At 40.4% G+C, this 14,943-nt stretch overlaps 1 protein-coding gene across 2 annotated transcripts; it reads left to right on the top strand.

The window, feature by feature from the left end:
- The first annotated feature begins 5 nt into the window (after positions 1 to 5).
- Positions 6 to 14,926, top strand: LOC148648811 (flagellum-associated coiled-coil domain-containing protein 1-like). 2 transcript variants are annotated; one of them, XM_088606770.1, is made up of 15 exons: positions 6 to 154; positions 266 to 371; positions 1,224 to 1,417; positions 1,864 to 1,951; positions 2,343 to 2,452; positions 2,764 to 2,857; positions 4,291 to 4,352; positions 7,409 to 7,506; positions 9,187 to 9,239; positions 10,410 to 10,509; positions 10,875 to 10,978; positions 11,707 to 11,778; positions 13,701 to 13,790; positions 14,101 to 14,210; positions 14,346 to 14,926. In XM_088606770.1, exons 3-15 carry the CDS (start codon positions 1,233 to 1,235, stop codon positions 14,533 to 14,535), a joined length of 1,356 nt encoding a protein of 451 aa, XP_088462896.1. In that variant the 5' UTR covers positions 6 to 154; positions 266 to 371; positions 1,224 to 1,232; the 3' UTR covers positions 14,536 to 14,926. The 2 variants fall into 2 exon arrangements, with proteins under 2 accessions (XP_088462896.1, XP_088462897.1); XM_088606771.1 differs by lacking the exon at positions 6 to 154 and having other exon boundaries at positions 263 to 371.
- The last annotated feature ends 17 nt before the right edge of the window (positions 14,927 to 14,943 follow it).

Here is a 14,943-nt window from a genome sequence, read left to right as displayed (position 1 = left end):
CAAAGGGACAAGATTTGAGTGAGGTCTCTAGGAAATTAAACCTTCCACAAAGCAGCTGAGGAAAATCTGCATGGAGGACTGGAACATTCTAGGTTTTTAGAACTTGAAAAAAAATAGCTAAAATTGGCTATTTTCATTCCAACTAAACATTTCTGTGAGTATCAATACGTAGAAGAAAACTCTAGATTTTCCACATACTTTTGCCTAAACGTTATGTATTCTTTCATTTTTCTTCTTTCTTTGCCATTTTTTTCAATCCAAGCAGGTTGTCACATATGGAAATTAAGGTTGCTACCAGCTACCAACAGAAAGAAGCAGGTTAATGTGAGATCAAAGTGAAAGAAGACGGTGTCTGTGTTTGTGACTTTTAGGTGAGTTTAATTTAGTTAGTGCAAGGAGGCAATGATTCAGAGAATGGATTGATGTTTTTACAAATAATACAATATAATATGGTGATCACAGCCCATCAACAGTGCAATACTGTAGGTGTGATCCATCAGAATGTGTTGGAACAAGAACGTCTGCTTGTACAGACAGTAGGCATTTTGTAATTCAGGAAGCTGCAGTAATAGGAGTGTGTTTTGGATGCAATGCTCTAATACAATCAGAACATTTTTATGTTTTAAGCCATGTTTCACCTTTAAAGTGAAAGTTTTCCATTTGTGGCCTCAAAGACCCTGTATTATGCAATTTTTGCTGCAGCTGGTCTTAGCTGAAGCCTTAAAGGAACTTATCACTTTCTTAATTAGACCTCAAGAAGATAAGGTTATGAAACAGTTTTTTTTTTAATTTCAAGTAAATTTCAAGACATAAACAAAATGAAAAGTCACTTGAAACCCATTTACAGACTCCAGGGACACTAAGTCCCGATTATAAACAACACCTGAATGCTTCATAGAATGTTTTTGTTTGAAAGAAACAGTCTAAGCAGTTTTTATTTATACAGTATATGCAGTATGTTCATGATTCTTGGACAGCTTCTCTGAGGTAATATGTACTGTACACATTAACAATATTTTAAAAAATCAGACCTTGTTTGTGCATATTTTTGACATTAATGAACGGTTACTGTCATTAATGAATGAACACTAACGAATGTCGTTGTAAAATGTGCTATATTATGTTTTGAACGTTCTCTATTCATTTCAAAATATTTTTTTTATAAAATCATTTTTATAAAAGTTTATAAAATCATTTTTAATATTTTTTTTTCCTCCGTGCAGAATCTACCCATGTATACCCACAACATTGCGACTCAATGCACATGTTTCAGTGTCATCAACTCAAAAAGGACGAATGAACAAACAGCCGTACCAGGATGCACAGGGAGAGCTGCCCCAGGAGGACTCATCAGGCACCAGAGATGTGCCTCAGCAAGTCCCAGGCTTAACGTTGAGCCACCTACATCTAGGCCGGGGTAAGCTAAAGTGAAAACCCGCAGCTGTACGGTCAGGTGAAAGTGTTCAAATAATGAAAGACATTAAATAATGAAAACTGTTGTCATTTTTGGAAGAGAGAAGAAGCTACAAGGGATGGGCACATAACAAGGAGGATGAAGGCCCCTTGGACAAAGGACAAAACAAACAACAGCAGCCAATAGGAAAATGTGTTTATGGAAAACCCAGGCATAAGACACTATGGCTGGACTAGATTTACTAAGGATCAACCACCATGCTCTAGAATGAAGAAGATAGGACCCTAATACAGAGTCAGGAGATAACCAGGGGGTAGCCTTTCAGGAAATGATGTCATAGAGAATTATGTGATACAGTATGTCATTATGTTGAAGCACTAGTGAAGGAAAACTCCTCTGAACGTTAATTAAAAATAAAATTTCATGACCTGCTGTACGAAACTCTGCAGAGGGAGACCGGCTTCGGTGAGACTGACCTCGTCAGTCAGAAGGAAGAGAGAAGCTTGGTGCTGGCCCAAGCAAGCTCAAAAGAAGAAGGTGGGTGTCTCTAGCAACAGCACGTTATAGGTCCTATACTGTACCTACCTCTACAGTACTTTCTCTGCCACCAAAATGTGATTATTTGGAAATAAATTATTATATTTAAAGGCTCAAAATGTGATCTTTTTTGTGACTGGAAATTTTTCTCAATGGTTTGTTGTGAACATTTATGAATGCGTTGGGAAAATTGTTTACTTTCCTATTGAAGTGTTATATTTGAAATATGGATGATGTGGAAAGACACCAAACGCATCACCACAGAATTATTGAAGCTGGTGGGATGCTGAATGTAGCTCACAGGAACATGAGGTTTCTAATGTAACCCAATAACCTACTTTATATACTGTAGTATTTGAAGAGTCTACCCACGTTTTCTCATTCTCTGTAGGATGATGTGGAATCTGTCGAGCTATCACCTGGATATACCCTGACAAGAGGCAAAAACCATTTTGCTGTCACCCTGGGCGAGGAATTGTTTGGACTTCCTTCACAATCCAGGTGAATAGAGCCAAAAATTCCAATATTAAAAGCCTTACTAAAACTTAATTACTTAACGCGTTGAGGGAGGCAGAAAAGTAAACACTGATAATATACAAACCAGACAGGAGTTAACCCTATTAAAATTATTAAACTACTCCCCTGTGTGCTGTCATTGGTGTGCATACATAAGCTGAAGGCTGCTGGCCAGGCCTTCATTTGGAATTAGAAATTATTCTGAACTGATTTATGTGGTAAAGATAAAGGATCATTATTGGGCCACAGGATAAGGCAGTGCTCAAGTCCTAAGTTCCTGAAGTTTTCTTTCTTAGTAAGACCATTACGGAAGACCTAAAGGAGCAGATTGGCAAGCTGACTGCACTGTTAGAGGATGAGAAGAGGTCCCATCAGGAGACACGCAGGAAGGTGAGCTGTTCTCCCCTCTCTAACAACTCTTTTCACAAACACATAAGGCCCTCAAGAGGCCCTGTGTGCCTGGTTACCTAGCAACTGCATACTGTATTGTAAGGCCCAACAAGTCCACTGCTGAATTGCTTATTCCACTGCTTAATTCCACTCAAAATGGAAATGAGTTGTCTATCAGCGTGTTGGATTGTCTATTGAAACACCATAAGCAGGAGCGGCATCTGTATTATCTGCATTAAGTACAAGTGTTTCTCAGTGAGGATAATTGCCTTCTGTTTGAAAGCTCATGACAGACTGCAGCAACAACTCACCCATTTTAAAATCATTACCAAGCACGTGGGATGCCTCCTTAAACTGGTTTAGAAATGTGTGGTGTTTCGTGAAAGTGATAATTATGAAAGAAGAGCTTGGAGATATCTTTAATACTATGAAAAAATACAATATCTAATCTTTTTATAGTTGTAGTGAACAATATTGTGGATATTATATGCTGTACACTGCCTACTGTACTGTAGGTCAAAAATGTTACAGTTGACCCAATTTATTAAAGCATAAAACATTCCTGATTAAACAGCATTTTTTATTGTCAGGATACTTTTTATCAGTAATAGAAATATTTCTAGGAAATCAAGAAGTTATTGTTTTCAGGCATTTTTACACTGTGGTGGCACTGATATAATGCAGAAACCATTCTCAGAAGTCAAAACTCTCAGATACAAACCCAAAGGCCAAGTCCTGATCATACTAAACTCTTCTATTGCTTATTTAAAACCAAGAAAATCATGGTTCATTACTAAACCTAACCAGCCTCTGGTCTCTCTGTGTAACTGTTTTACCACTGTGGACTTGTTTTTCATACCTTTCTTTTATCATTGTCAGTTGAGGTGGATAGTTTGAGACCATACCCTAACCATTTCATCCAGCTGGGGGTTGTGGGGTAGCCTGAGCCTATCCTTCTAAGCAATGGGCGCAAGGCAGGATACATCCGGGACGTGACACCAACCCGTCCATCACAGGGCACACACCAGCACAAGCATGCCTACGAACGCTCACACCTATGGCCGATTTTACCAGAAGCCAATTAACCTATCAGCATGTCTTTAGCCTGTGGGAGGAAACCGGAGCACCAAGCAGAACCCATGAGAACATACAAACTCCATACAGACAGTGGTGTGGCAGCAATATTAACCTCTGTGCCACCGTACTGCCCTTAACCAAGCCAATCTTTACAAATTTAGAGAAATCTAAATAAATATGTTGCACCAGAATGGACAAGCCTCTTCAGTCCTGCAGTGCAACACAGGTAACAAGGCCAGTTCATGTTTTGCCATTCTGAAACACAAGAGGAAAGGTTCCCTCTACTAAGCTGTACGGCGCATTTGAAAAGAAATGCATCCTGAAGGGCTGACGTCTTGTTTCTCTCTGTGGAACAGCTCACAGAGGAGGCAGAGAGCAGAGTACAGGAGATCGAACAGAAGCATGGGGCTGAAATCAGGTAGAGTGCCAATCGGGAATGTCCTGAGACCCAGTAAGCACGTGTTTATATATAAGGATATACTGTACTGTACCACTGCAGTCAGAGGAAGAATCGGAGCCATTTGAGAGAGAGACCGCGCAGGCTAGAAAGATCAGAGACTTCAAGGGTTGGAAAGTTGGCAGAGAGTTTACAGTTTGTCTTGTTTGTCTTGTTTTGCTTTGTAATAATTGCACCTTTATCTAAGGCCAGTAACCTTCCGGACATTTTGACCTCATCTATGTTTTAATAATGGGTGTTAATATGCAAAGGTCCTACCAGAACCTACTGTAGGAGCTTTCCGCCTGTGGAAGTCTAGTGGTCAGATAGTGCCCCTTAGTGGCTGAAAGTAGTATTATCCTGAAAAAGACACATCGAGCATAGGTGCCGTATCCTATGGAAGCCCGTTTCCACCAGGGAGAACAGAAAATGCGCTATGGTACAGTATCTCAGAATTGCGACTTAGTATCTCAGAATTCCGACTTTATATCTCGCAATTGCGACTTTATATCTCGCAATTGCGACTTTTTATCTCACATTTGCGACTTCGAAATGGCCCATATTTCATTGTCTGTCCTTTTGTTATTGTAACGGATTCGGGTTCTAGGGCTTGTGCCCTCACCGCTCCCACCCTACTTTGTGTCTCACTGCATTGGCTCGAAGCCAGGGCTATTTCGAAGTCGCAAATGTGAGATAAAAAGTCGGAATTCTGAGTTACTAAGTCGGAATTCTAAGATACTAAGTCGCAATTCTGAGATACCAGATACATTTTTTTTTACTCCCTGGCGGAAACGGGCTTCCATAGTATCCAACCAGAATATGGAGGTCCTCTTGGAGGAGCTAGTATAAGTGACTGCTGCACTCATTGCCAATGAGGCTATGAGACCAAACAACAGGAGGTGGACAACAGCAGTCAGTGCTGGTCCTGGAAAATACCCCTTGGTAAAGAGGACTGGCTCCAGAAATCTGCATTTCTGGGAGGGGGGTCAGAGCTGCAGTACTTGCACGTGTTCGAGCCCTCCTCGTTCCCAAGTCTCCAGTGAGAGTGAAGAAGGATTGGTTAATGCCCATGTCTCCACTGAAGAGAGCCTGGGCAATTTAGCGGCTGCATGGTCCCAAGACGTGGAGAAGTTCAAGAGGGCACCCTTCCCAGTGTGTTGCCTGCTGCTAGAGCAGCAGGAAAGACACAACAGTATTGGAGTTTCCATCCGTGCCTCCTGGGAAATGGCGGGGGCAAGATGCCTACAGCAGCTGACCCCTGAACAGACAGGGCAGGAAAGTTGGATTCATGAGGCGGAGGACCACTCTCCAGGCTGTTTGGTCTTTCCTCCCTCCTGCCCGTAATTTTTTTCTGGCAGCAAGCTTCATCTCCCCCACATGGGGTTGAGCTGAGGGGGAGGATATGTGACTGAGGGCCCAAGGAAAGCTGGGTAATGACAACAGGGCTGCCAGTAGGTGAGATCTCAGAATAATCTTTGTAGTGAACTCGAATACAATTTGAATGAATCTCTCACATGGGCCTGCTTGAAAAAGGGTAAAGTACAAAGAAGCCCAAGGAATATGACTGCACAGGTATGTTTGATAGAAAATCATGCCAGAGAGATGTGAACCTGAGGCAGGTTGAGGTAGGGGTTGAGACCTGGGATAAACCTCCTGTCTCTTTTGATCACGTCCATGTCTAAAGGATAGTCCTGTGAACCACTCTACATTCCTCATTAGGTACAGCCAAACCAACATTATCTTTTGCGAGTTTTAAGGTTGTTAATCAAAGCCTTGTGTGTTGACTCTTCCAAATGAAACTGTGATGGAGGTCACCTGTTCAGAATGTCTTAATGTAAGTCAGTAAAAGAGAAAATAATGACCTAATAAGAGTAAAGTTATTCATCTTTATAATGGATTTCTTACCATGTAGTGTGAGATAAAAAAGAAGACCATGTAATAAAATCTAGTTCAGATTTAGTAAGGACCATAAGCATTTTATTTCAGAATTTGAAGAATGTTGCTAGATATCAAATAGGGAAACCCAAGAGCGTTGCTAAATAGAATAATAATAATAATAAACTTTATTTTATATAGCGCCTTTAAAGGTGGCTTCTCAAAGCGCTTTACAGGATGACAATAACAATAAATAAGAAGACTACAACAATAAATAAGAAGAATTCATAAGATAAGACACAATTACAATTACAACAATAACAATAGAGGAGACTGTGGAAGGTGGTACTAAGAAGAGCAGAGGGGTGAAGAATGGAACCAGTTAAGTAAAGGCTTTTCTGAAGAAGAAGGTTTTGAGTCTGGATTTGAAGGAGTTTAGAGAAGGTGACTCTCTGATATCCTTGGGCAAAGAGTTCCAGAGCTTGAGGGCATAGCAGGAGAAGGCCCTGTCACCCATACAATGTAGACGGGCTTGGGGGACAGTAAGGAGGGCAGAATATGAAGAGCGGAGGTTGCGAGGTGGGGAGTAGGGTGATAATAGTTCAGACAGGTATTGAAGTGCCAAGCCATGTAGAGCCTTATAGGTGAGCATGAGGATTTTAAAGTCTACGCGGAATTTGACCGGAAGCCAGTGCAAGGACTCCAGGATAGGAGTAATGTGAACACTTGCACTAGACCTGGTCAGGATTCTGGCTGCTGAATTTTGGACATACTGCAGTTTGTACTGCAGAAAAGAGTTTATTCTGGTCGCAGAGCTCAGAAGAAATAAGAACAAATATTGAGCAAATTTACTTTTTTGAATAACTGAACACATTGAATTCCTAGATCCTTGATCTTGGATAATTGAACACAATATAAAGAAGCATTTCATACTTAGCTTTTGTTTAACTTTAAACTGACGCATATATTACCTCTGATTAAACAATAGATTTATTCATAGCACCATTAGTATAGTTTAAAAAGCCTTTCTAGATTAAGTGTTTAAATCTAGGCTTCTATGACACTTGATTCTTACGGATCTTAAAGCCTATTAAAATGTGGTCAACTAGTACTTATTATCTGGGTACCTCTCATTCCACGTTCGACTTTCTCTGCTCCCCCAGGCAGCTTCTCCACACCTACAGGTCAGAGGTCATGGCCATAGAAGCCCAGCAGAAGAAGCTCCTGGAGGAGGAGATGGCCTGTGCAGAGGAGCGTTATGGTACAGTGCTGAAAACCAACCGGTTCTTTCTCACCCTGTAATCTACTTCATCACTTTAATTACTTTGTTGTTTGTTCTGACTCTACCAAATGCTAAACAAACTTTGTCAGGATAAACCCCAAGCTTGGACCCACCTATAACCAGCTCCTTCCACTTAAATGTGAGCTGGGCATATCAACAGCAAAGGTAACTACAGTACATACAGTAGCAGGTTTTCATTTTTCATGTATGTTCAATGATTTTTACCTGGTATCAACAAAGCATACGCATTAAAGCCAGCGGCCAGCAGCCATATCACCCTGCGACTCATAACTGGCAACCCACTGAAGCTAAGCAGGTGTGAGCCTGGTCAGTACCTGGATGAGAGACCTCCTGGGAAAAACTAAAGGTTGCTGCTGGAAGAGGTGTTAGTGGGGCCAGCAGCAATGGATTGGCTACATTACTCTACTCTCCTCCCCACTGATAGCTGATGTGTGGTGAGCGTTCTGGCGCACTAGGGCTGCTGTTGCATCATCCAGGTGGATGCTGCACATTGGTGGTGGTGGAGGGGAGTCCCCATTACCTGTAAAGCGCTTTGAGTGGAGTGTCCAGAAAAGCGCTATATAAGTGTAAGCAATTATTATTAAAGGAAACCTTCCATCCATCATTTATTTATTCTTAAAGTTCCTCCAGCATTTGAATAGGTCAGAATCGCACACAGTCAGAATAATAAGTACGTGTGTGATCTACTTGGATGCTGGGATCTACTGGGATTGGAGCCCAGAAAGTAAATGAAATAGAAAATTGTGTTCTACTCCCCAAATCAGAAAACAATGACAGGTGTAAAATGCACACTCCTTCCTGAGCGCAATGTCTCTGAGCAGAGCACAGCACCAGGCATAAGGAACGAATATGCATTCTTCAGGGCTTCTTCAATGCTTTGGATGATTAAAAATTGAAATCCAGAATGGGATAAAGGAAATAAACTGGACATCATCTTAATACATAAAACACAATAAGATTTAATTTAATACAATACGAAAATACGAATCAGTGGCGATGGGATGGGATCCTCAACAGTTTTTCAATGAAAGCCTTAAACTAGATTTGATGCAAGAAGCCAACCGGGTTTGTTTCCAAGAGAAGACATTTCCTGTGGTCTTATAAGCTTCAATTCGATTTTGTCCTGTCGTCATTGAAATAGAAAAATGTCATCTTCAAACGTTGTCATGAGTCTTATAAAATAGGTGTACTACTTGTACTAATCAGGTACTAAAGGATAATAGTTTGCTTCCACCTACTGGAAAAATGTTGGAAAACACATCTGACCTTTTCAAACTTGTTTTTGAAATGATATTTTATAAAAATGGATTAGTCAGCCTATCCAGGGCTCCCTTCCGGAAACTTCCACCCACTGGGAGTCCAATAGGAGGCTGTTCATGCTACATGCCCTCTATCAATTAGTATTTAAAATTGAATTAAAAAAAATGAAAATGTCTTATTTCACTATGTAACTGAATATGTTTCTACAAAATGACATGTTACATGTCCAGTTTATTATTTCGTGCCTGGACACCCCGTCATTTTCCTAATAACCCAGAGCAAGGAGAACAGCCTATTATGATGATCAGCATAGTGACACTTCTTTATTCAAACAGTGCTCTAATTTAGTACCTTAAATTGATATGATTTTCTTTCCAGGCAAGCTAGAAAAAGAACATGAGCTGATGAAAAGTTCCTTTCGTGCCTACAAGGTAAAATACCTGAATTTATATATCGTCAGCTAATACATTTTTGTCAATATTGGCTTGTCTTGGAAAATGTGCATCAGCTAACACATTTGTCTGTATTGTCTTGTCTCTTGGTATTTGCCAGGGCATAGAGCTTTTAGAGTAGATAAGGCAATGCAAAACATATCTTATACTCTTATTACTGTCAGAAATCAAGGTGTATACTTTTCTCCTGTCATTGCTTCTGATTAATACCCAGAAGGCTTTCTGACACAAATAAAGAGATTGTTATCTTACAAAAAGGTCACTTTGTTCAACAAACGTTGTGAAGCTGTTGTGAAGCTACAGTAGACGTTAAACAGAAAAGGAACAAGTAATAGGTTTATTCCATGCTGAAAAAAAGAAGAGAACACAATGTTTCGTCCGTGGAGCCTTCTTCAGGTGTGGAAGGTAATGGAATAAACCTATTACTTGTTCCTTTGCAGACTACGCATGCTGACGCTGCTACCCACCTGAACTACGTTAAACAGAAAATGTGTATTTTCAGGCTGTAGACTAAAGCTAAGATCATTCAATTACACATGTATAAAGACATTTTAAAAGACGGCCTCCATCAGAATTCAGTCTGATCTCTTTTTTATTAAAACATCTTTATACTAGCAAGGAGTGGACAAAAAACACCAGTCTAAAGTCACTTAGGGCCTTGAACTACCACTAATGTCCCTTGCTATTAATGTCTTTCCACCTTAGACAGTGTTGCACACAAAATATCAGTAAGTTGGGCTGCTTTGATCACTGAATCTTCTGCCAAACTGGGCCCAACATTCACCACTCTTTCTTAGTCACTAAGGTCTCCTCTACATGTATATTATTATGGGCAACCAGGCGTTTGCTTTCAATATACTGGACTCAGTGACCCTAATTGATCAAGGTGTTTCCATTATTTTGTCCTATGGTACACCTCTATTTGCTAACATTACTACACCCACACACTGCAAAGGAGCAAGTAAAAGTTTATTCCAGGCTGACAAAAGAAACACAACTTTTCGGCTGTGAAGCCTTCTTGAACTACTTACACCCGTACACAGGTGCTCTCTGTCAATGGGTTTCTAATCATGGATTCATTCATGGATGGTATTGTGCAGTGTTATTTCACTTGTGAAAAAATAAACATCACCCCTTTAATGTCCACAGGACAATTTATCTGAGGAAATGGAGCTGAGATGGAACAAAAAAGAGATTGACTGGAGGCTTCAAAGTGAGAAGAAGCAACAAAATGAGCTTCTTAAGCAAAGTAAGATGTGTGGTAGCAGCACTGCAAACACAATACTGAATGAATTACATTATTAGTTATAAAAGTGCCAACAGCGGCTTAGATACTGATTCATTTGGTAGCTGCAAGAAATGTAGTATAGATTGCTTGGCTAGTAACAGCGATCAAGACAAAGAAAATAGCTATTATTTGAGTAAAAGATGTACTCTTCTGTCGTTTCCAAGGATGTTGCCATATAAAGATGGACATAAATTAATTTTGGGAAAAGAACTTCTTTGGGGCATCAGGGAGCTGCACAAACTTTAAGAAAGAAAAAAGTGGACTATAAAAGGACAGCGCTCATAGTGTTTTCATCTGCTCTGTGTCTGTGTGCCTCCGCTTGGCAGAACAAGAGCTGATGGGGCAGTTTCAGCAAGAGAAGGATGAGATGAGGCAAGCCTTTGAAGGTCAGATCTCTGCGCTCAGCAGAAGCCACCACAAGGAGACTGAGGTACAGTAGGTGGAATCTTATCCTGTTAAATTATTTGCCTACACTTAGAGTACAGTATATAGCGTTTTCTGGACACTCCACTCAAAGTGCCTTACAGGTAATGGGGAATCCCACTACCACCACCAATGTGCAGCACCACCTGGATGATGCGACGGCAGCCATAGTGCACCAGTACCCTCCCCACACACCAGCTATCAGTGGGGAGGAGAACAGAGTGATGAAGCCAGTTCATAGATGGGGACTATTAGGAGGCCATGATTGGTAAAGGCCAGTGGGGAATTTGGCCAGGATCCCAGGGCTACAACCCTACTCTTTTCGAGAAACACTCCGGGATTTTTAATGACCACAGACAGTCAGAACCTTAGCTTTACACTTCATCTGAAGGACGGCACCATTTTTTACTGGTCTCACTTACAACTCTTCCAGCAGCATTCCCAGGATGTCTCCCATCCAGGTACCAAGCACCAGCTTCAATGGGCTGCCAGTTGTGAGTTGCAGGGTGATATGGCTGCTGGAATTAAAGACATTCTGCATCATTCATTAAAAGCTGTACCCTAAGGCAATTGGGTGTAATCCTGCTAAGGTCTTTTTTAACACCAGTAAATTGGCAGGGTGCTTCAGCTTCTTCGGCCTGGAGTCGTTTTTTTCCATACTCACAGCATTAGATGCACAGAAACACAGAGGTGTCCAAAACACCGCGCTTGTTTACTTGTTCATTTTTTTTTCAGGAACTACACAAGCAATACGGAAAGGCGGTAGAGGAGGGAAAATTACTGGACAAAGCTAGAGAAGAAATAACGGTACTGTGTCTGCTTAAGCTTTTTCCTTTTTTAAAGCAACTTCAGAACCAAATACAATTTTAGGTTCCTGAGCAGGGTATATCTGCATTACAACAAGTAAAAATAAAGAATAAGTGCAGGTTTAATCGAGGATAGTGTAGTGCACTGGATATTTGGTAAGGAGGCACTCTGGGGCAGGAGTGGTTGACTCCTGGAAGCCCTGTTCATTCTCTCAGTAATCTCACGATCAACCCTCAGGTAGAGGCAGAGAAGCTTTTGTGCCAGAATCTCTTTAATTCAAAACCAAGCTCAGCTCCCCCCCATGTAAATACTGTTAAAGGGCATTTCACCTGGTTCTGGCGCATTTCAATTTTAATAATACCTTCACTCTATCACTTGTTAGAGGGAAAGGAGTCCAGACAACTTCACTCCAGTCCACATTTTAAAAAACTTTTAGTTGAAAATGCATTATTTGAAAGACAATTTGTGTACTTAACTGTATTCTATGGTAGTCATCAGTATGAATAAAGACATTAAAAGAGTCGCCACAAGTTACTGTATCTGATCATATTCATTTGTTCAAATCGGTCACCAAGAGTGTGAAATCATCGGCTTTAAACACAAAACAATCATGTACTTCTCTTCATGTAACTTCACGTCTTGTCAACATAGGAACAGCCACACTACCACCCTGGTTACTGCTGTGCCACCTTAGATCTGACCGTGCTAAATCAGGATTTAAAAAAATAAATGAATGTTTATCCATTTGTTTTGCTCTTGAAAACCCGATTAGTATTTCCTGGAATTTTTAATTGACTGACATGAAAATTGAATTTATCATGTTATTTGTGAAATTGGATGACCCATTCCAACCTCTGTCCTTCAGTCATTAGACATCAAAACTGCCATCTTCTTAATGCTTCTTAGTTTGCCTTCCGTTCTTTCCATTGATAAGTATTTTTGTTGAGTATTTTTCTTATCGGTACATACAGTTCAAGTACAGGGCCAGATTATTTGTTCGCTGTGACACAAATTTTCATTTACTTGTTTCGTTGTAGATCCATTTTCCTTACACAGTAATGTCCTTTGTCTCACCCGTTCTTAACCTGACAAGGAAAAAAAAAGTTAATAGTTAAAAATAGAAGTTAATTTTTATCATCAAATGGACTGATACCAGTTTTACTTTTAACTGAATAACAAACTTAATTCGGAACTGAAAAGAACATTGAAATAACTTTTCTTGGACCTTGCTGAATTGCTCACAAATTTCAATTGTGGGGAAAAAAAAAAGATGTCCTGCCCAAATATGACACTTGAGCTAATATTATGACCAGAAAGGAAATGTTTCAATGTGAGAATATGATCATTCAACTCATGCTAGCCGTGGTAGAATGTGGTAGAATGACTAATTATCATTTTTACATGATATTCTGGGCAGTACAGTGGCAGTGGCTAGCATTGGTGCCTTGCTGTACTGGGGCACTAGGTGGAAATCCTGACCTGGGGCACTATCGGCATGGAGTTCGTATGTTCTCCCCACGTTTTTTAATGGGCTTCCTCCAGGTGCTCCGGTTTCCTCCCACAGTCCAAAAACATACAGTAAATTAATTGGCTTATGGGAAAAAAAGGCCCTGGTGTAAGTGTGTTTATCTATGCCTTTGTGTGTGCCCTGCAAGAGCCTGGTGTCTCATTCATCAAGGCAGGTATACCCCACTGCTTGCCTGGGATAGGCTCCAGGTACCCAGCGATTCTGAATTGCAAGAAGCGGTTAGAAAATTGATGGTTTGATGCGATATTGTCAAAATGGGGAATATCAGTCATGAGTCGCTCATGAAAATATGTTGGTATATTTTGAAACCTGAAAAAAAAACAGCAAATATCGCGACTGTCTATTTGTTTCCATACCTACTTCAAAATAACTCTGCATTTGTTCAGTTGAACAGGCCCTGACATCGGAGGCTGCAGAGAACAAGGCCTTAATCACCAAGCTGAATGCGGTTCTTAAACAGACACAGCAGGAACTGCTGATTCAAGTAAGAAATGAAGGGCTCCTAAAAATGCATCTGCTTTTTTCTTGATCATTTTCAGTGAATACGGTTGTTACCTTCTAACGGCTTCTCAAAGTTGGAAATTTTATGCAGCATCGATGCCTTGATTGTTCTAAAGGAACTCACAAGCCCTTATAACAGTCTTTTGACACACTGAGTAAATGTAACTTCGTTTCAGTCAACTACGATGTCCTGCAAGACTCACCCTGTTGCAAAACAAATCAAAGATTTAGCCTCACGCTTAGCAGACAGGCCTGGTAGACAAATAAATTCAATGCTTCCGACATCTTCGCAGAAAGGAAAACTGGCCGAGTTGGAGAAGAGCCTCAACCAAAAGATTTCGGCTGTGGACAACAGACACAGGAACCGTCTCCACGCGCTGATGAATGAGAATACCGACCTCAGGTTAGAACTGTCCAGGGTGACTTCACTGTTGAAAATGCTAAGCAATGACAAGTGTCAAAATGTTTTTTTTTTTTCAAACCACAAGCTTTTTTTATGTGTAATGTTAAATACATTCACCATATTCTACTTTGACAGGCGCAGATTTTTCTCCAAATGTGAAGAGCTGTATGAGGAGAGGGCGAAGACTGAAAAAGAGGACACGGCAAGGTTGCGGAGGGTGAAGGAGAAACTCCTGTCTGCTATACAGCAGCGAGAAAGTCAGGCCTCACAAAACAGACAGACTGCTGGTCCCCGGCCTACAACAGCACCTCACACTGGACAATAACATTCCAGTTACTCACATATTACTACACTGCATACATGTTTCTAAAGACTCAATCTCAACAATCACAATACCAACCGACTAGATATTGTATTAGAAAAATTTTTTGGTATAGTGCTGTGTTTAGTTTTTTAATGCAATTGAATCAATCCAATTCCAACTTATATTTAAATTTGATTTGCAAGATGCTTTATTTTATGAAGCATTTTAAATTTGATCTAAATCCAAACAGCTGTGTTTGTAGCAGCTCCTTCCTCAATGCTTCTAAAAGATGGACTTTACACATTGACCTTCCTCCAGAAAGAGTCTACAAAACTTAATGTTTCATGTTTTTGAAGTGGCCTTCTTTTGAAGCCAAGTGACTGATTTATATTAAAAATATATTTGTTTCAAAGGATGTCTGAATATTCC

This window comes from Lepisosteus platostomus, chromosome 14 (assembly GCF_059453375.1).
Source record: "Lepisosteus platostomus isolate fLepPlt1 chromosome 14, fLepPlt1.hap1, whole genome shotgun sequence".
Taxonomy (NCBI): Eukaryota; Metazoa; Chordata; class Actinopteri; order Semionotiformes; family Lepisosteidae; genus Lepisosteus; species Lepisosteus platostomus.
This window is presented reverse-complemented; position numbering and strand designations above follow the sequence as displayed.

Bases quoted from the DNA above. Each gene is read 5' to 3' on its own strand.
- LOC148648811 (XM_088606770.1), top strand. From the start codon at position 1,233: ATGTATACCCACAACATTGCGACTCAATGCACATGTTTCAGTGTCATC. The intron at 11,779-13,700 runs GTACTGTGTCTG...TCAGTTGAACAG, and splicing joins AAGCTAGAGAAGAAATAACG to GCCCTGACATCGGAGGCTGC. The intron at 14,211-14,345 runs GTTAGAACTGTC...CTACTTTGACAG, and splicing joins AATGAGAATACCGACCTCAG to GCGCAGATTTTTCTCCAAAT.